The sequence below is a fragment of the Columba livia genome, chromosome 10 (assembly GCF_036013475.1).
Source record: "Columba livia isolate bColLiv1 breed racing homer chromosome 10, bColLiv1.pat.W.v2, whole genome shotgun sequence".
Lineage (NCBI taxonomy): Eukaryota > Metazoa > Chordata > Aves > Columbiformes > Columbidae > Columba > Columba livia.
In genome coordinates, this window is record NC_088611.1 from 5,212,282 (window position 1) to 5,231,815 (window position 19,534).

At 46.7% G+C, this 19,534-nt stretch overlaps 3 protein-coding genes across 5 annotated transcripts in view; 1 reads left to right on the forward strand and 2 right to left on the reverse strand.

Moving 5' to 3' along the window:
- FANCD2 (FA complementation group D2) overlaps positions 1–1,450 on the reverse strand; it is a 44,337-nt gene extending 42,887 nt beyond the window's left edge. The window contains exons 1-3 of the mRNA XM_065075030.1: positions 1,309–1,450; positions 746–835; positions 99–233 (exon numbers count right to left, since the gene is read on the reverse strand). Coding sequence (XP_064931102.1) covers positions 99–233; positions 746–812 — 202 coding nt within the window. The 5' untranslated portion in view covers positions 813–835; positions 1,309–1,450. The remainder of the gene's footprint in view (positions 1–98; positions 234–745; positions 836–1,308) is intronic.
- A 25-nt stretch (positions 1,451–1,475) lies between these two features.
- On the forward strand, positions 1,476–6,287 carry EMC3 (ER membrane protein complex subunit 3). Its single transcript, XM_065075038.1, has 8 exons — positions 1,476–1,714; positions 1,824–1,881; positions 2,674–2,767; positions 3,435–3,539; positions 4,029–4,110; positions 4,263–4,342; positions 4,961–5,043; positions 6,035–6,287. Exons 1-8 carry the CDS (start codon positions 1,560–1,562, stop codon positions 6,161–6,163), a joined length of 786 nt encoding a protein of 261 aa, XP_064931110.1. The 5' UTR covers positions 1,476–1,559; the 3' UTR covers positions 6,164–6,287.
- A 1,491-nt stretch (positions 6,288–7,778) lies between these two features.
- The window catches only part of USP4 (ubiquitin specific peptidase 4), a 36,423-nt gene continuing 24,667 nt past the window's right edge, over positions 7,779–19,534 (reverse strand). For 2 of the 3 annotated variants that reach the window (XM_065075032.1, XM_065075031.1), the window contains 9 exons: positions 15,752–15,943; positions 15,089–15,177; positions 14,391–14,606; positions 14,244–14,314; positions 13,493–13,608; positions 12,649–12,798; positions 11,807–11,910; positions 10,267–10,355; positions 7,779–10,144 (listed from right to left, as the gene is read on the reverse strand). In XM_065075032.1, coding sequence (XP_064931104.1) covers positions 10,043–10,144; positions 10,267–10,355; positions 11,807–11,910; positions 12,649–12,798; positions 13,493–13,608; positions 14,244–14,314; positions 14,391–14,606; positions 15,089–15,177; positions 15,752–15,943 — 1,129 coding nt within the window. In that variant the 3' untranslated portion in view covers positions 7,779–10,042. Of the gene's footprint in view, positions 10,145–10,266; positions 10,356–11,806; positions 11,911–12,648; positions 12,799–13,492; positions 13,609–14,243; positions 14,315–14,390; positions 14,607–15,088; positions 15,178–15,751; positions 15,944–19,221; positions 19,354–19,534 lie in introns of those variants that run through there. The other variant, XR_010475018.1, reaches the window with a different exon arrangement.

The following is a 19,534-nucleotide window of genomic DNA, read 5'->3' on the forward strand; positions in this document are numbered from 1 at the left end:
CATTTTTGCTCTACAAGTAAAACGCATCTTTACTTTGTTCCAGTCATCTCTGCAGGTTTTCATCAGATACAAGCACAGAGCGAGTGTTAAAGCCATACCTATTTCATTCTGTCCCTCCCCAGCTTTCAGTATAATTCCTGATGTTCTAAGGAGCTCTTCAAAGACTCCCTCATTCTCCCCTCCACCGTGGGCAGAAACATTTTCCTTATCAGAAATCCGTGACTTCTTTGTTTCTGAGAAAACAAGACATACTATATCACATATACTCACCAAGAAAAACTGCAAGGATCCTTTATATACACAACGAATTCAAAATTAACCTTCTAGTCGGAAATGAGAGGAACACGTATCAACATTTACTGCAAGGCGACAATAAACCGTGGCCTAATACAGATTCTCCCACCAGACCTGTCTCTTAGGAAAAAAAGCCCTATCTTTCTTCCAGCTACACAGAGAGGTTATTTTGGTTTGATTTACAGATGTCAGTTTTGATCAAATGTGATTAATTTGCAGACTCTGAAGGCAGCAAAGCTCAAGATGACAAACACTGATTGAAGGTATGAGAATACAGGGGCTGAGAAAAGATATGGCACCTCGTTGCGATTTATTTTAACAACTGCTTGAAGATCTACAATGTCCCTAACAATCAGCCTTCAAAACTGGCATCTCGCCCTTCCCCCTGCCTGGGAGCCGCTGTGTCTACTAACAGGTCTCCATCCCCTTGAGGTGGTACCCGGGCACCTACTGGACAAGTCCGCCTTGCAGCTCTCTTCAGAAGCGTCAACTTTTGACAATTTCCTTTTCGAAACCATGGTGACAAACCCTTTGTTGCTGCCTAGAAAAATGCAGGAAAAAGACAAGTGAGCAAAGCAGACATTAGTTTAATTCAGGATTTTTTAAGCGGGTCTAGAACATGTTGGTGAATAGTGAAGGGAAATGCACTAGAAACTGAAATTCCTCAGAGAAAACCAGATTGCCTGATTAACCAGTATCACACCACATTTTTCTGCCGTACAGGTTAAGACTTTAGACCTTGTTATATTTAAGCAGTGTAACACATCACTTCTCTAAAATTCAGTTTCTCGTGGAACTCATGCTTGATCACCTCCTGGTCAGTTTCAGGCGTTTGGCCGCTCACAGGAGCCACAGACACACCGGGGGCGGCAGAACGGCCCCGGAGAAGCGGGACAAGCCCCGGGCTGCGGTGCGGGCGGACGGGCCCCGGCAGCGGCCGCTCCTCCCCGTGCCACACCCGCACCCGCCCCCAACGCGGCGAATCCCGCGGCAGCCAGCCCGCGTCGCCGGTACCTCAGTGTCCCCGGCCAGGAGAGGCCTCTCCGGGGCTGCGGGGCAGCGCTGTCCCAGGGCCGAGGCCGCTCGGGGCCGCCGCCGCCGCCCGGTCCCCGCTGGAGACGCGACGGAGACGCGACGGAGCCGCCGCTCCCGCTCGAGCTTCCCGCCACCAGTGCGCGGTGACGTCCTTCCGGCGGCGGCGGAAGGGCTGGGCCCGGAAGCGGAGCCGGGGCGGCCCGGTGGCGGCCGGGGCCCGGAGCGCCAAGATGAGCGAGCCCGAGCTGCTGCTGGACTCCAACATCCGGCTGTGGGTGGTGCTGCCCATCGTCTTCATCACCTTCTTCGTGGGCATGATCCGGCACTACGTGTCCATCCTCCTCCAGAGCGACAAGCGGCTCACGCAGGAGCAGGTGTCCGACAGGTCAGGGCGCCCCCGGCCCCGCCGCCTCGCAGCCCTGCCCTTCCCTTCCCACCCCCCCGCAGCCCCGGCCCCGGCCCCCCGCCGCTGACGCCACTTGTCTCTTTTGCAGCCAAGTGCTCATTCGGAGCAGAGTCCTTCGGGAAAACGGAAAATACATCCCCAAGCAGGTGCGGAGCTGCGCGAGCGGCTTTGCGCGTGGCGGGGAGGGTGACCAGTGCGGGCGCTGCACGCGGTGTCGCGCGGTGTCCGCACAAGGGCCCGGGGCAGCGCCTGCGGGGCGCCCGGCGGCCGGTGCTCGGGGATCCCGCGCACAGGACCCTGACGGTGGCTTCCACCGCTCGGGGTGTCAGCTGCCTGCAGGATGGGGGCTGCGTCCAAACCGTCGTGTTTAATATCTGCCAACAAATACACAGCGACTTAATGAAAGCTTGGGATAGCGAGGGGGTTGTACCGTGTCAGCCGTAACGTTTGCTGGACTAAAAATCATCTGCTCGTATTGGCTCTGTTGCTGCCAAATGTCTATGTTGTGAAATCCAGAAGTCAGCTGGGGGGGGATGAAAATGTCTGATGTACCAGAACCACAGAATGTGAAGGATTGGAAGGGACCTCGAGAGCTCATGCAGTCCAGTCCCCCTGCTGGAGCAGGAACACCCAGGTGAGGTTACAGCGCCAGCAAGAACTTTGCACAAAGTGCTAAAAGCTCTTTAATTAACCCGGATTCTTCTTCAGCGAATTCTTAGAATTAGTTTAAGAATTTTAGAAAGCCAGAGAGCTGGTGCTCTGGATCCAGGGAAGCAGAAACGCGAGGAGCTGTGGAGCACACGGCAGTGAAGTACCTCTCCGGGAAAGAAGGATGTTATGAAAGAGCTTGTAACATCCACACATGTCTGAACAAGCAATAACGTTTCTGTCCTTTCATGTCTTATGGTGTTGGCATTGCGTTCTTTTTGTGTTTTCAGTCTTTCCTGACCCGGAAGTATTTTTTTAATAACCCAGAGGATGGATTTTTTAAGAAAACAAAAAGAAAGGTAGTGCCTCCTTCACCAATGACAGGTATGTTAAGGTACCATAAATAAAGCTGGGTAGAAAACTGTAATTTTCTTCCACGGCAGGAAGGCGAATCGGCTTTGCAAAGAGTTCAGTGAATGTGAGGGAGGGGATGGGACTGTGGGGAGCGAGATCCCTCTCTTTGGTAGCAACACGTTGGGTCACTTCATTTTGCTTAACTTCAGCCTCCAGCTGCCTGCAGCGTCTCACGAGGTCACGAGCACCTCGGTGTTACCAGAAATGGGGAGTCCTGCTCTCACGGGTCTCCTTTTCCAGTTTTTTGCACCATCTCCTTCAGCATCTTCTCTAAACCGATTTAACTTACTAACGTGGCCAAAGACCTCAGCAGCAAATGGGCTGGATAGTTCACTGTCCCTTTTCTAGCTAAATCAGCTTGCAGCAGGGTCCAGCGAGTTCAGAGATCTGGAGCAAGGGACGGGACCAGACACAGCAGACAACACAAGAACCTTTCAGCGGCAGCAGCTGCACATTTGCTATTTTGCAAAGTATTTTACAACAGGGGAAGATAATAGATAGGGGATAGACCGTGGGACAGGACTGTTCTCTGTCTTGCAGTTTCTTGATTCAAATAGCAGATGTTGGTGGTTAAGTAATGCCTTGTTTCCCTTTGTTGTGATAAGCTGCTGCTTTATATCATATCTATGATTTGCAGATCCTACCATGTTGACAGACATGATGAAAGGGAATGTAACCAACGTTCTGCCTATGATCCTCATCGGTGGCTGGATCAACATGACGTTTTCGGGATTTGTCACAAGTAAGTGTCTGAAGTGACGCAGCCCACGGGTCTGGCCGTGTTTCTGGTGACGACCTCAGGGGTCTGGGCTGCACCAGAGATTTGTTCTCCTACCTGAAATCAGTTAAGTGGAAGCAGCGTGAATTTGGCTTGTGGCGCTGCTGCTGTTCACACCATGAACTGCTCTGATTTGCTTGCCCCATACCAAAGGAGGAAAATGGTTTTCAGAGTACCGGTTATGGTCACAAATAAAATAGCTCATGTATTTGGCAACAATTCTAGTGACTAAAACAATATTAAAATTCATTAAAGCTGTCTAAACTTCAAATTGATACAGTGGATTGTCCTCTGAACCTGTCCACGGAATTGGTGACTGTATAATGCAGGGTGTATGCATCAAAAATACTATTTATTTTTCTTACTTTTCCTTAACAAAAAGACATTCCCCTTCGCAGTCACAGTTACATAGTGTCACTTTGTGAAACTGGGCTTTTTTTTTTAATCCTGCAGCAAAGGTCCCATTTCCTCTGACGCTGCGTTTTAAACCAATGTTGCAGCAGGGAATTGAACTGCTCACTTTGGATGCGTCCTGGTAAGCCTGTGTCCTCAGCAAGCAAGGTCGAATACTCACTTGGAAAATGTTGAATGTGTTAGAAAACCCTTGAGTGGTCTGTGTGTGCTTCTGAAATGAGATCACACGCCAGCTTTGAACTGAAATCAACTGTGCTTGTTCTGATTTATCAGGGTGAGCTCTGCTTCCTGGTACTTCTTGAATGTGTTTGGACTCAGAAGCATTTACACCCTTATCCTGGGCCAAGACAATGGTAAGTCACTGTCATTTCTGTGAAAGAGCTGGCTTCTCCGGCCGTGCAACAACTTCTGAGGGAAGCTGGGGAAGGATTTTGAACATTCCAGCCAAAAAAGGCTCTTGAAAGCCTCTCTCAGTCCTGTGAGGTTACTCTCCACCGGCCAGGTTTGACACCACCTGCAGCAAGTACCCAAATCTCCTGCACTAGCCACTGGCAAACCGCTCGTAAACATCCATGGTAATTAATCCATACTTTCCTTCCCATCTAATTGGTGTGCAGAAATTTTGCTCTCAGGCTTGCTTTCATGTCTAGCAAGTATCGGTTTTAAGGAAAGCTGCAAAGATTTCTTAATGCTAGATGCAGGGCAGGACAGATACCATTTCTGAGGATATGGGGAATGTAGAAGACCATATTTGCCTCAATTTGTCTGCATGTTTTATGTAAATTTAGCTAAGAAGTAGGGGGGTGGGAAGAAGATGTCTTGTGAAAACACTTTCTGGGACATTACTGTTGCATTCTGGGTGTTTGCAACTTTTTAACCTATAGCTGGAAACCAGCCCAGTCGCACTGTGCTCCAAAAAACGCTGTTTAAAAGTTGCAAATAAAAATGAACCTCTTGCTTCTCTTTTGTAGCTGCAGATCAGTCCAGGGTGATGCAAGAACAAATGACAGGGGCAGCGATGGCCATGCCAGCAGACACTAACAAAGCGTTTAAGGTACCGTGCTCACACCTGCGCTCCCCTTTGCTGTGAACTTACAGGACTGTATGTAACCCAGCCTCTGCCTTAGCCAAGCAAGCGAATTGCTTTGGATTTCTCTTCCTAAAATTAGAGCTGACAACTGACGAAGGGTATGGCAGTTGCCCTGGGTCTGGCAGAGCTCTAATACCCTGAAGCAAACCTGATTAGTTAGTCAGTCCTGATACAGAGCTGAATTCACGTGCCATCTTCTGCTTTTGCAGAGGAAGACTTGTGTCCTTTGAGATCTAGTTCCAAAGCAGAAACTGGCTCCCCAAAAGTCGTGCTAATAGTAGAGCTGAGCACAAGTCCAGCAGGCACGTGGTAGAACTTGGGTAAGAAAAATCTAGTAAGCCAATTAGCTCATCTGAAAATCTGCCAGGATTTGACTGTGTCTTGCAGTCTAAGCAGTGTCACAGACGCTTATCAGACTGTTCCTGCCTTTCACAGCCCCGGCTTGTGCACGAAGGGAAGGCCCTGATTTCTGACAGCACAGATTTACCCACACACAACCTGCTGCCTGGGAAGTCAGGCTGGTTTGCTCCTGCAGGTTCCTGTATTCGGTACCTTCCTGGTGAAACCCCCATCACCCAGCCAGAGGCACAGCCAGGGAGGAGCGCGGCTACAGTTTGTGACAGTGACTGTTCGGTCACAAACGAACCACAAAGCACTTGATCCTCTCAGAACAGAATTAGCTGTTTCTAGAGACACCTGGTTTAGAAGAAATAGACTATTCCAGAAGGTCAGTGGGTTTTCAAAAAGTAGATAATGTAATTTTTATGATGCACTGACCAACCATCTAATACCCAATTAAGCATAAAACACTGATTTCAGAGAACTGACAGATTGTCAGGTTTGTCATAAAACTTCATTTTGGTTGCAGTTTTAAGGTAAGCACTGCTTTGTATAGTTCTTCTCTAACTCCTTTAATGCTGTGTTGCTTTCCTCTCTCTGTTTATTGTCAATGCAGACAGAATGGGAAGCTTTAGAATTGACTGATCATCAGTGGGCCTTGGAAGATGTAGAAGAAGAGCTCATGGCAAAAGACCTCCATTTTGAAGGCATGTTTAAGGAAGAACTTCAGACCTCTATCTTCTGAATTTGAGAATATGCTTTTGTCTCTTCTTGTAAAACTAATTTGAAAATAAATCTGTTACTTAAAACTACATAATGTATTTTAGCAAGGCTGAGAATAAAAGAAAAACACCATGTTCAGAACTGCAGTTACTGAACTCTGATTTGAGCCCAGGACAGAGTGTGTTGTATTTGAGCCAAAGGTTCTCAGTGTGTGTTTCTTGCTGGAGTTTCATTTCTCTTCCTGGGAAAGGTATATGCTGGAGGAAAGACCTAAAATTTCTAGTTCACGAAGAGCAAGCTTGCTTGAGCTAAGGAACTTAAAACTTCATGAGACTGAAAAAGTACCAGTAGCACCTGTGTTTGTGGTTCTATCCTTTTAAAGAAATGCAGAGTCCCTCTTAGTCCTGTCCTATGCCAGGTGGGGAAAATAAATGCCTTGGATTAAGCCTCCTGCACTGTAGAGAGCAGCAGCAACTGTTCCCATCTTGTCCTTCTGCAGGAGCTCCTTAGATCTTTCTTTCCCTGGGTGAAGAGTCCTAACCTGGGGAAAACGCTTCTTAAGCAGCAGCTCTTCTGTACTGTGCAACTGTTATTTTTATCCCCCCTCTCTATTCTGAGCTCTTTGTTACAGGGTGAAATCACACACCCCTTTCACAGCAAGAGCTGAGCCAGGGCTGAGACACAGCCTGTCTTCTGCTCTTACCAAAATCTTCTCCCTTCTCAACAGCCTTAGCTCAGAAATGTTCTGCTCTGCCTCAAAGACCTCTTTCCTGAACACCAGTAAGTGCTTCATTGGCAGCACAACTAGTTATTTTTCCCTCCTTTTTGCAATGGGAAATTTCATCTTACTTCATGCCCTCAGCATCCTTGCACGAGCCGTTCCTGCACACTGACACGCAAACACACACCCCAACACGTCTGCATCTGACAGCTGCCACTTCGCTTTCCCTCCCTCCTGAGACGGGTTTCACACCACACTTCAGAGATCAGCACATCACAGCCAAGCTCACCATCTGCTGATCTACGTCAAGGCTCTTCTAACCCTGGCTGAGGCTCCAGGCACTGCAATCATGACATGAAGTCTTCAAACCTTCTTACTGGGGCTTCACAGCCTCCCTTGACCTGCAGGACTTTAAGAGCTCCCGGATTCCCAGCACACACCGATGCTAAACGCACACACGCCTCTTGCGTTCAGCGTCCTCGGTCTTTTCCAGCCTGCTCACGCAGAGGTGTTCAGGAAACCGCAGCGACTGCAGGACAACTATTTCAGTGGTACAGCCACATGCAGCCCTGAAGAAAACAGACAGAAGGAAGGCCAGGAGCCCCCCGAGATCCACAGGGTAAGGGGGATGACAACGAGCCGTAGCTGAGGCTGCCCAGTGCCACAGAAAGGCAAGGACGGGCTCTGCTACAGCAATCCCTTGCCACAGGGGAGAAACGGCAACCCCGGAGCAAGCACGAATGCTCAGATGAACGGAGCTGTGCCGGGAACAGCTGCTCTTCTCCCAAATCCCCACCGGCAGAGCAGGGGGTGGCCCCGCAGGGCTCACCCTCCTCCAGCTGCAGGAGCTCCTGGCGCACCAGGCATCCCCACAACCAGGTCACGTAACAAAAGGTGAAAATACAACAAAACCCAGTTTCAGTGCAAACCACTCTTTAATTTTCCTCTTTGTACAACAGCGCCAGTCACTTACAAAGTGCTAGTCTAAAAAACAGGTCTGGTATTACAGCACACACACACCAGCCAAAGCCCAACAGCTCAGAGGCAGAGAAAGAAAGAACTGGGCCACTTTTTCTGCAGAACAAGAGTCTGTTCAGCATCTGAGCATCAGAGATTTAGCCCCACTGACGCGTTTGTGTCAGCACAGGTATGGAGGCGAGGAGGAGAAAAAAAGGCTATTTCAGACTGATTTTCCTTCTAATAAGGTCTCTTACTCCCCTCTCTTTCCCATTTTGGAATGCCCACCTGATTTTCTTTCAGGATAAAACTAAAAAAAAGTGCTGATCAGAGTAATTCAGTGCAGTGCTACAGCTTAAAAAAAATTGCTTTTTGCATGTTCCCCTCAGTAACGAGGAAAAAAAAAAAAAGCAGAAATAAGAGTTTTAAAGATGCCAAACACCCCCAAAACCAGAACAGCAGAAGCAATTAAGGAATTCTGATCTCAAAATTCAAATTGCAATGCTTTAAAAGCCAAGCTCTGCAGACGCGGACCCCAGGCCTGGTGGGGCAGCCGGGGCTTTGGCTTTGGCTGGGCTGCGGCACAGCGGAGCTGCAGCGACGGGCACAACGACTGGCTGTGGGGACTGTCACGAGAGCTGGGAAAGGGAGCTGAGCTGACGTATCTGGAGTTAAAAGGGTGATGGTTGTTACGCTGACTATCCCAAGAGAAGGTCATGGCTGCACACATGCGTTTGGCAGGGAAACAACAAAAAGCAGGGCAGCAGCCTGGGTTAGCCTCTGTTCTGCCAACGTACTTGGCTCTGAGAAGGAAAAACCCTCCTGTTTGGTTCACCGCCTTGTGCTAGATCTTTCCTGGAAAAAACACAGACTAAGGCTCTCAATTTTTCACACGGAAGACCACTTCTATAGTGAGGACTGACCTGATCTACTCTAATGGGAATCTCCAGTCAAGAAGAAATCTGGACTTGAGTCCCACAAGGAACACAGCCAGCAGAGAACAGAGGGAAGAGCATTTGCGAGTTGCACTGGAAGGAAGGAGCACAACTATTGAGCAGCTGGGAGAGACCTCGGATGGGACGTCCAGACCCGCAGCCTCACAGCAGATGACAGGGTGGGGGACCTAAAGGGCAGCGCTCAAGGGAAGAGGAGAAAGGCTGGAAGAGCAGTCTGCACAAACAAAAATTGCAAGAGAAAAGGCTGAAAACACACAGTTCATTGCATTGGGCTGTCATCCTTACAGGTGACAGCTCTAGGGACACAGTGCTGAGCTTTGCTGGAGAAAAAGTTCCAAAGAAAAACATAAACAAGGTTAAAAAAAAAAAGGGATACAAATGCTGCCACTGCACAAACCATAAGAGAAATGGTGGAGGCAGAAAAGTGCTCACAGAGCAGCCTGGAAGTGAGCGGTGTAGGAGATGGGTGGAGAGACCAAGAAACCGCCAACCTATGGATGATGTTTTCTGTGCAGAAGAATGGGAACCAGAGCAGCAGTACCTGCCATTGCGGTGCGGACCAGCTGGCACGTATGCCAGCCATGCAGGCAGGGATGACTCGCTTCTGGTTAAGTTTCCTACATTACAGGATTCAGCATTCACATTAAAAAGGCTGAGTCAAAACCACCCAGAAGAATCTCAAATGCATCAATGAAACGACAGAAGAAAGAGAAACCTTTGCTATGCAGCAAGGGGACCAAAGTATGATGGCAGAGATGGCAAGAGACAGGTCAGATGTACAAAGATTTGAACTGAGCTTCCAGAAAGGGTGCAGCACGGCTCCCTGGCACAGGCAGGGCACAACAGCAATAGAGGGCTGGCAAGCAGCCCCCATGCTGATTCAGCATCGGACCCACCACGCTCCTCCACAGGCCCCTGTAAAACTCAGCTGTGAGCTGCGCTCAGCTCAGGCTGTGCTCTACCAAACCCAGCTGCAACCCTCGGCCCGAGACCCACGGCCCAGCCCCTGCCTCTAGCCACGCAGCTCAGCCAGAGTTTAAAAAGAACTTTATTGAAGCTCCAATATATATTATTTTTGGCCTCTAAATACCCAAGTGTCAGCTCCTATTCCTGGCTCTCCAGTGCTATTCTGCAACCCCCCAGCACCAAATCTTTCAGTGCTAGTTTTCTGCTTCATTCCTACAGAAGGAAGAAAAATTTTCATATGCCTCAGGCACGGCTCTAGAAGAGCAACCACTAACAGGTGGCTGAGTGCCGGAGGTGATGTTTAGCTGGTATCCATGCCATCACACTCTTCTTGGGGAGGAGATGGGACAGTATGTTCCTCACTGTTTCGGCGCTGGTAAAACAGCACATAGGCAGCTTTTGTCTACCAAAGAAAAAAGAAAACCGTCTGAAACAACCCACACAGCTTGTCTGGAAATGTAACACACAAAGGACGGACCCACACTTCCAGCACAAATTTACATTAGCCTCAGTCCAAATACTCACCACTATTTGGTCTTCCGAAGCCACTGATACGCTGCTGTCATCAAAGTAGTACCACTTGCCGTTCACCTTGTTCTTTGCATAGGCAGTGTCTGTCAGGAGAAGAAACTGCAGCTCAGTACTCCAGGGAAGACCAGCAGGTAACGCCACACCAGCTTAAGACTCAAACTGAGCGTGCACAGGAGGCCAGGAGCAGCTTTGACATTAACTACCCCAAATCCAGTTCACCAACATACACACCTTCTAGAACACACTGGCTGGTCCAGCTAGTCTAGAACCATGTACAACATACCAGACTTAGCCCTGAAAGCCAACGTTAGTGTTTTGTTCATACTCCAGCTGGAGCTTTCCTGAACACGCAGTTTCAGACTCTGCATTTTCACGTGAAATTTTCTGTTGATGATGGATCTGATCTAGTGCTTGCAAGAGTCCTCAATCAAGAATGAAGCAGAACTAAAGTTTGGCAAAGCGTCTTCTGACCAAGACTTCAGTGACTATGATCTCCAATCTCAAAACACATCCCCCTTCAGCTAATGCAATCCTGCAGCAACATACCTGAGTTAGCACACACACCACCAAATGGGAGTTCCTCATCCTCTCAAAGTAAAATGCTCTTAAAGTGTCACCTACAGCCTGGATCTGCATGGACACCTGATACAGGGAACTCAACCTACAGATGCATTTCATCTGTGCTGCAACAAAACCAGTGATAGAGAATACAGACTTGCCATATATCAGACATTTTCCGTGCTATGTGAGCCATTGTCAGCACAAAGGTTGAGATAATGTACTGCAAGCTAGTGCTAGTTGTGAAACCAAGAGGTCCAAGAACTACACATTTGTCTGTGGCTTGTTGTAGGAAATGTCTAGAACAAAGGAAGATGAAAGAAAAAAAATCTGCTTTAAATAGCTATTGCAGCCAACAGAATTTAAGACAGAACTGCAGAAAGGCATCAGTCCCAGCTTCGCGATGAGGTTTGCCCTCTGCTCTGTCTTCCTGGCCTGCAGGCAACTGCTGCTGCTCAGACCTTGTCTCACCACCGCTGAGGGAACCCAGCAAACTGCTGCTGGCCATCTCTGCGCTGCAGCTGTGATGCTGCGCCCGCACTGGACAAGCAGCCGCACTCTGGTGTGCTGCAGGGCAAGAAGCTGGGTCTTGGACCCGACAGCTTACGCTGAAGACACGCCCCAGCACCCTCCTGTAAGAAGCTCCTTTCCACAATTTCACGTTCAGCATTGAAAGTCTTGACTTCACTCATAAGCTGGGCAACACCATCACACACTGATGGCTACTAACCAAGGTCCCACAGGAATCAGTCAGACCTCAGGCAGCTGCAAACGACACAAACTGTCTGGCTGCTCTGCAAATCCTAACAGGAAGGATGTCACCTTCCACATGATATGCACCTGCAGACAGAACACAGGTAGTCTGGGACTAGATACCCTTGGTCAGGGCTCCTGCAGGTCCCCAGCACACAGAGCCCTCCCATCACCCTCTGCCTGCGTTTCCTCACACACAAAGGGCAGCGCAGTGGTTACTCACAGTGGCCCACTCCCATGGCTCCATAGTGATTGGAAACTGCAATGAGGTCATACACGTACGAGCCTGCTCTTGGGTCGCAGACAAACTCTGACATGTTTAAACCCCTGGAAGGAAACCCAAAAGTATCAGTACACCAGTGATCAGCATTTTCTAAAAGGTGATGCAGGACAGTGGTGAAGCTCTGCAGGCCGGCAGCACTCGGGGAGAAGTGCTGCACTCTGCTGCTCAACAGCCACGTGTCATTGAAGAGCAGACACGTCACCCATCCCACGCAGGGCAGGTCCTGGTAAACACATCAAGCACTGCCAAGAGATTTAGAGGCAGGTGCTCAATAAAAGACAGTTCAGAGTGTCCTTGTGTAGGCAGGAAAAGTGAGATAGGAGTGGTAAGGAATACACTTCATCCTGCAGCAGGATGCTAACAAGCAGAAGCAGAGGAATGAGGCAAGTTTTCATCTCATACTTGAGCAATCCTCAGTACTGCAAGTGCAGCTCTGCCCAACAAATTTGCTAAACGCTCTGTACAAGTTCTCTTGGTTCAGCAGAACCGCATGGTTTTAAAATAATTTCAGAAGAAACTGTACCTGCCCGTAACTAGTGTTCTTTGAGATGTGTAGAACTGATTGAGGTTAAGATTAACAACAACAAAGAACACGTGCGCACACACACACCAAAGAGACACAACCAACCAACTTAATTCATGCCTGTAGTCTCACAGTTCAAACCCAATGGCAGAGCTGTTCAGTTACAGCTTTAATAACAAGCCCACCCAACAGTAGCACCAGAAGTAGCCTTCTTGACCAGCTTCTTCAAGCTCTTCCAGAACTGAGGGCAGAATCTTACCTGATAGGGAATAGCACAACAGTGTCAAGCTTATCCCTACAGTATCTGCTGTATGAGAAGCGTTTTAAATGCACGACCAGAATCCTGGGCAAAGACCACAAGTCAAACTTCTTTGTGGCCTGTTGATGTTTCTTACAGTTAGGGCAGTACCTGAGCGAGGAGTAACAAAAAAGGAAATTAATGACAAGTGTGTACCTAAACATTGTGATTTTAAAAAAAGGTTTAAAGGTCTTGTTACTTCTTTATTGTCTCCTGATACAGTTCAAACAGGTAACAGTCACAAACATATCTATGGCATGTAATGGGAAATTAATAATCATCACCTACTACGCTATAAATTATTTTCTTACACAGCTAGCAAGCAACCTCTAAAGATCTTCTGAACACATAGTAGTCACATTTTGGTCACTTAGGATCTGCTGTACCCAGCTCCTCTGGACTAGAGATTTTTGGTAATGTTAGGAGCAGTTCAGGACTGGTTCAAGCTAGAAATAATACAGGATTAAACCCTGAGGCAGCCACATGCTTTCACTCTTTATTACCATAACTGCTTCCTCTGACACTAATCGGCAAGAGAGATGTATGCTGGGGAATTAAAAATAGCCTGATATTTGAAGCTATGTGTTCAGTGCTGCTTTTTTTTTTTAATAAAGGCAGGAAATAAAGACTTAATTAACCTGTGTCTGCAGCCTATTGAGTCAAGGAACACAGAACTGAAAAGCTTCTTATAGACAAAGACAAAAAGATAGACCTGGCAAATCATTGGAATCCCATGACAAATAATGTGAACTCAAATAGTTATGGCATTTTACAATAAACAAGCCAGGCAGACAGAGGCTCTTACCACGGGTCATGTTCACCAAGCGTTTCCATAGTGGTGAAGAGCTCTATGCAGTCTCTGAGGGCTACCACAGCTTTCTTCTTCTGGGGTTGTAACATACTCCCATGTTTTTCAAATGCCTGGTGAAGGAGACACATGCTTTATTCAGTTCCACAGAGTCTTTAATCCTCAACATCATGGAAAGGAGCATGCCCACCTTCACCATGCTGCCTATTGCTGCCCCCCGTTCCCTACCCACACAACTGTCTCAAGCTTTCAGCCACTCCTTTTTTGTGTTAAAAACAGTCCCTAAAGGAAATTATAATATATCTTTACTTCAAAGCTGCTAGCTTTGGGTTTTCTTCCAAAAGAGGAAAAACAGGTTATTCTGTCACAAAACACAATCTAGTAGAACTCTCACAGAAATACTGAGCTTTCTACTCTGCTCTGTGAAATTGGTTTCAGGGTTCTTATGTGCTTCAGCGCGTTGGATTGGTTTGGTTTGTTTGTTTTGGTTGGTTGGTTTGTGATTGGACTATGAACTCAAGTACTTAGCTTTGAAATCAAAGTATCTACTTTTCAGAACACACTGGAAACACATCAGCAATTACAGATCTATAGACCTTATCACTAAAAGATTAAGTAAACAGATCTCGTGCTTGGTGACCTCAGCTTTTATGAAGGGAACTACATCTACGTATCACCATTCACTGTAATCTTTTAGGTACCATGCAAGTTTACACATAGATTATTTAAGAAAAGAGTATACTACAACCTGTGCCTCCTGTTCATCAAAAAGTAGCCTCCGTGTATCAGAATCCCAGTCAACAGCAAGTACAGAAAAAGCTACAAGAAAGAAGGAACATTTATTGCGAAGGTGTAAGCAGGAGGAATGAAAAGAAGACAGTGAGACAGTAATTACCATTCAGTTTTAAGATTTTTCCTTCTACAACAGAGTTTATCTCAGAGGTCCCAGAGGAATTTACAAGGCTAAAAGTGAAATACTGCTTCTTGCAGGGCTGCAGGTCTCTTGCTGACTCGATCTGCATACAACCCTCAGAGTGGCAGGAATCAGCTTCTGCCATCTTCTCCTTGCCTTCCTGTCCGCCATCCTGATGCTCCATCTCTTCAACATCACCTGGCAAAATTTAAAACAAGCACAACAATAAAGAGGTCCAGTGAAGGTCAGACTGACACCTCACATTGGCAGCTCTTTGTGTGAGCTGGTTACAACACACACTGATTCCTCAGAAAGTAATGAAAGACACCCGGAAAAAGAAATCTGTGCTTTTCATCACCAAAGGGCAATTAGGAAAGGAGATGCCTCTGGCGGGAGGCACGTGAACAGCCCGTAGGGAAGCAAGGACACTGGTCAACATGAATGCACACCACACCTTGTTCTCCTGCTGCTGCTTATGTGCATTCGATCTCCCTTGGAAGGAAAATGGTCTACAAGAATTCTCACCATACCATGCAGAAGTGCCATGTAATAGCATGGTTTAAGCATTGTGAAAAAACACCGATCTGTTAGAGCTGAAGCTGAACGCACACAGCAAAACCAAATGCTAATAAAATCTTTAAGTGCTGAAAAGCTTCCAGACAATTTTGAAAGGACTTTACCTTCAACCACACCATTGGAGCCATTGCAGGTTCCTTTGTCTGGGCAGGGTGTAGAGTATTCTTCTGCCAAAGGTAGTTTCACATAGCGGCTAAACAGAGGGAATGTGTTTATCACACAATCATATCGAGGCTGTACATCATAACATCAGCGCCCTTCTCCATTATCAGTTCTTGCTCTCCAGTCCCCCTCAGCAAACCAGAATCCACCCTGTACAGCACCATTTACGGTCCAGGAGCTCTCATTCTGAGTCAAACAACAATTCAGTAAGTCTCTGTTCTCACTGCTTCTTTTAAGTTTTAATCGCAATAAATGAAAAAGGCAAAAATAAGTTATGGTGGCCCCATCTGAGAGCCCTGAAAACATGGCCTGAGTTCTGCTCCTGACCCATTTTGCAACACCAACCAGGTAGTTTTTCCCTTGTGACCACCACCAGCATCATCTTACAACCGGCTTTACAGAGCCACCCCCACCCCAAAAAAAAGACCTTGAAATGTCCCTGGGGCCTCCAGACACTAATGCAATGCAAATCCTGGTTTATACGCTACACACAAATCAAGGAAAATTATTTGTATTCACAAGGATGCAGTAATCCTATTACAGTGTAACTGAATAAATGACCACTAGAACTTTGCATATGATTCAAAGATACAGATGTGACTTACCTGATCTGCTCCAAAATCACACTGTACAAGTGATCCACAGTGAGCTTGTGTTTCGGCACAGATATTAGCAGCGGCTGACCAAAAAGCATGGTCGCTGAAGTACTGCTGGATTGCCTCATTGTCTTCTCCCGAAAATAAACAGAGAGAGTAACACACTCTGTGCCATCCTCACTTGGCTTGCGAACTTCATATCTGTTCAAAAGACAGGTGTTTCCATGGGTTATTTGCACTGCCAAGAAGCACAGCAGGTAGAACCAACATGAACTCAGTCCAACAAGTCTCTGCACCGGCTCCTCCTGAGGAGGACAGAAGGGGTTGTGCCCTGCATGCGACAGACAGCAGTTTCCTGAACCCCTCCCATGGCACAGGACACATACCCAGCACCACTCCACTGCCACCTTCCCCAGTCTGTATTCCTAACTCACATCTCTATTGCCACTCAGCTATCAAAATGTTACCCTGACAGCTACACGTTGCTTCAACCAGATCACGGCATCAGTGTAAAATACTAACTGCACTTTCAAGTCCCTCGGACAGTGCTTGTTCCCCCGGAGAAATAAACCCTCTTAATATCTTGGACCTTGCACTCTCCCAGCCTCTCGTACAGTTAATGACCTGACCTCACACCACTGAGCAGTCAACACTGCAGAAAACTAAGAGTTCAGAAACACCTGCTTCACAGAAATAAAAAATAAAAAATCAGAGGACAGTAAAAACTCAATAAAAACATTCTGGAAGGAAACAAACAGCTCTGGAGGACAGAGAGAAGCCTGAAACACAGCTCGTACAACTGGGTGAAACAGCAAATGAGATATTCGCAGATGTCAGTCAAAAGAAACTACGTGGTCCAACACTATCGCATTGGTCGCTCATGATACAGATTTCACACTATTCATTACAATAGATTCATCCTCAGGAAAGCCAAGTGGCTCTGCTCTTCAATTTGGCAACTCAACTGTTCCAGACTTATCTTAACACCAAAGGGGAAAGAAACTACACATAACTACCAAGACCACAATCATATATCTGAATGTAACAACTCTTTAACAGCTTCGGATAAGCTATTCCCATTCTCTCAAGAGTTAAGTAACTGATGTTTTTTATTCCCGTGTTCAAAATGTCCTTGTAGAGACACCCGTGTTGTAGTTCTGCTCCATCCTACTTAAATAAAAAGGGATCCCAGCTTGGGGCCTGCATTAGGTCAGTAGAGTATACCAAAAAAAATCCTTCCAGAGAATCCCACCCCAGCCCCCCAAGACTGTTAGAGATCAGAGTCAGCATAAGACAGGCCAACGCAAATGGTTGTTGAGGTTTGCTAGGCTGCCAATGCTATTCAGCTGGACACCAGCACTGGATACAGTTCACACCTTCCAAAGTTTCCTAAGAAATAGCACCACAAAGAGATGAATTATTTTACTTAGCGCTGCTTAAATAACAAAAGACCATACTGGGTCATAGAACATCTATGATTAACTCCAGGTCCTATGAGACCCTTAAGCTGAATTCCTATAGAACAGATCCGTACACGACATGTACACGTTCCTGGGCATCCTTGTGACTAGCTCTCGTTCCACCGACGCTGCCCTGCAAGCAGCAGCCTCATTCCTGCTCCCCCCCGTGCACGTCCTGAGCAGAGCCGTGCCCATGCGATGGGACAGACAGGACAGAAAGAAAAAGCTGAGTATTACCGGCACACAGGTGTCACCCATCACAAACAGCACGCTGTACCCCTGTAACACTCTGCAAAAAAAGCATCTTGCACACTCCTCACTTAGATATAACAAATTTGGTTACTCAGGTGCCCCTCTATCCCCTCAGAACAGCTTTGACATACAAACATTAGAGGCAAACACATGAGAATCAGGAGCTGAATCTCTACAGCAGCAGCCACGCTCTCTAAAAAGAAAAAAATCCAAGATAAAATACTTTATCTATAGTTTAAGGAAGGCTACAGAGCTGATAGCAGGGATCACTGGACAATAAACTGCACTTATGTGTCTTACAACTTAAATGAAATAATAGAAGATAAAGATGATGCTAAACCAGACCACACAGCACAGCTTCGGAGGTCAGAGCCGCTAGATGAGCTGCCACCGCACTGTCAGATATTGGCTGGTTGCCTTTACAATTCGTGACAGCTCTGAAAAGTGTCTGAGAACAGCTAAGCAATAGGGGACGGCTTGACCTGTCCTCATCAGCACCACGAAGGCTTCAGGTCTGTGGCTCTAATTTGGAAAGGAGGCAGTGAGTAATGAAGTAAATAACTTATGTTCCTTCGCAAACTAAAGTTCAGCAGGTGCACAGGAGCATGAAAAGCTACAGAAAGATGAGGCAGAGCTATGTGAAATGGCATTGAAAGCAGAAAATACTCTGAGCTAAACACCAGGCTAATATATATGCTGTGGGTTATTGAGACATTCCCTCCCACATTCTGGGATCTATGGTATTAATTCCACCTAGAAAACACTGTGTGGATCACATGTCAGTCTATTGCACCAACCAAGGAAAGCAGAATACTTTGTAAGAGAACAGAGAAGGGTAGAAAAAAATGCCATTGCAGAAGCTGACAAACAGATTCATCTTGAATGGGATTACTACCTCACACAGACCCTGAGATGCTGGTGCAAAATTACAATAGGTTCAAAAGCTGACAGTGAGAACGAACAGAGGACTGGAAGGAACCTGGGTGAAAATGCTGCACACATTCTGATCTCTCTGAGGAAGTGTAAATACTCCTCATCTGTTTACTTTCTTTCATAATACCAGAACACATACAAACAAGTACACTAGGACATAAGAAATTGCAAACATAGCTTTTTCAGACAACAGGTAGCTCGTCCTGTAGAAGTTGGTCACAGGATGTTGCCAGTCTTACAGATGAGAAAAATCAAAAAGGATGAGAGAATTCAACCAGCAAGATTTTTTTCAAAGCTTAAAAAATAAAAGCTCATTTTGAAAAGGACACAAACCCTCATTTCAAACAAGAAAATACTAATTTCAGCAAGTGAGAGCAGATTTCCTAGATCAGTCTGCTACAAGATCTTGAACATTTCATACGAAACTACTGGACTAGCTGGTTCACTGACCCGAGTTCAGTGATTGTTGTTGCCTCGGTCACATTAACAAACCTGACACTTCTGCAGCCAACAATGGTTTTTCAAGACCATGAACTCATCTAAAACAATCCACAGCATGTTGTAAAAGAAGGCAGAAAACATGGTATGTATGGCAAACTAAATATACCTTATCCAAATATGTGCACTTTTATAGTTTAAAGGTGACCTGCAAATCAATTTGGGAAATTTCATCAACATAAACAATACATTTTTATATGATATGCTTCATCAGCCAGGCTAAGAGAACAGTTTATCCATCAAAATGTTTTTCTTCTTAGGCCTTGAGAACTAAGAAGAAATACTAAAGTGACACCCTTGAAATGGGCTGTGGAGTTTGTTTTCAACGGTACTTACCTGACCCCTTGTAGGCCGGCTCCGAGCTCCAGCAGGATCCCCGGCTGATGTGTTATCACCAGCATGGTGCATGCGTGGGTGTTACAGGGGAGCGGGAGCCGGAGGTCCTAGCGGGGCTGGACTTCACAGAACCTGAGGAAAAGAAATAGTAAGCATTTCGGTGATGTGCTGGACGCCGTCCTCTGCTTAGCCTGGAGAATGAGAGCATTCAGCACAAACACTGAACCAGCGTCGTCAAATTGATTTGCAGACCACCTTTATGTAAGCAACTTTCCGATCATTTGCCACAGATCTCCCTGCCCTGTGAGAGGAA